The 1,205-nt window shown below is 52.9% G+C and overlaps 1 protein-coding gene across 1 annotated transcript in view; it reads left to right on the top strand.

The window, feature by feature from the left end:
• Nucleotides 1-1,205, top strand: part of NME9 (NME/NM23 family member 9) — a 14,264-nt gene that overhangs the window by 1,401 nt on the left and 11,658 nt on the right. The window contains exon 2 of the mRNA XM_015561393.1: nt 225-328. Within this exon, the coding sequence (XP_015416879.1) occupies nt 225-328 (104 nt within the window). The remainder of the gene's footprint in view (nt 1-224; nt 329-1,205) is intronic.

Below are 1,205 nucleotides of genomic sequence, written 5' to 3'. Positions count from 1 at the left end.
TTTCACTGTGTTTAGAATTCAGAACAAAGAGTTGCTGAGAATGAGGGATAGCTGTGTTTCCATGCTCGCTCATACTCTGACGGGATAATAAATCCTGTAACCATTAATGTCCCTGCAAATGACATCCATCTGAGCGAGGTAGCATGTGCGGGTGTAAACTTCGCCTGACGTGCTGGACGCGGGGGCTCAGTGAGCCTCCCTGCTTCTTTCCCGGTGCCGCGCAGTGATCGATGTCTATCAGGGCTGGTGTGGCCCCTGCAAGCCCGTGGTGAGCCTCTTCCAGAAGATGAGGATCGAGGTCGGCCTGGACCTCCTGCACTTTGCATTGGTAAGATCCTCTCTCAGCGGGACTGTCGCTCAACATTGTAAGAAAAGGCAACATTTGAACACAGGAACAGGAAGTGCGAGCTCCCTTTTCAGAGCACGGAGTAGCTTTTTATTTGTCATGCTGCCTCGCAGTTTCTCTGGGGATGAAATCCCCCCTCAGCCCCTCACTGACCGTCACTCCGGCCGCAGGGACAGAGTGCCTGTCACTCCAACAGGTGTGCTCCCTCTTAGCTCACAGACGCTGTGGGCTCTGGAGCTTCCCCTTCAGAGCTCAGGGTTTCAGGATCTCTATCCTCTGCTCCGCAAGGGGAACTTTGAGTAAACATTTACTGGATTAATGTATGGAAATGGGAATAAACTCCGGAGACGTGTGCAAGAGACACCCTGTGGGTTTGCGGTTCAAAGATTGAACACAGAAGCTGGGCTTCACGCTAATCTCACCACAAGTTTGGCTTCAAGGGCTTTGGCTCCTCCCGCTCTGAGAGTTGGTGTGGACGCTTCTGCAGGGCGTGGGGAGGAAACGTCCACGGGCAGGTTTCCCAGACACGAGGGCATTGGGAGGCCCTTCCGCCCCTGAGGCTGCCAGTGGGGCAGCAGCAGGACTTAGTGAGCTTCCTGGTGCTGGAGGAGTAGTTGGTGGGGAGCAGGAGAAACCATCTTTCCTCCTCGTTTTATTCCTCAAAAAGTACACTGCCAACAATTTTTGCCAATGTGTTGACAGGGCAGTTGTTATGATTCTGATGAAAAAACAATAGAATCATGAAGCAAGTCAGGGCTTCACCTGGGGCGGGCAGTCACGGTGTGTGGATGTGTGGTGTGTGTGTGTGTGCAGTGAGTGCATGCAATGTGTGTGTGGTGTGTGGTATGTGATAGGTGGT

The sequence above is a fragment of the Myotis davidii genome, unplaced genomic scaffold (genome assembly GCF_000327345.1).
Source record: "Myotis davidii unplaced genomic scaffold, ASM32734v1 scaffold415, whole genome shotgun sequence".
Taxonomy (NCBI): Eukaryota; Metazoa; Chordata; class Mammalia; order Chiroptera; family Vespertilionidae; genus Myotis; species Myotis davidii.
The sequence above is the reverse complement of the archived record's forward strand: the minus strand, read 5'-3'. Positions and strand labels throughout refer to the sequence as shown.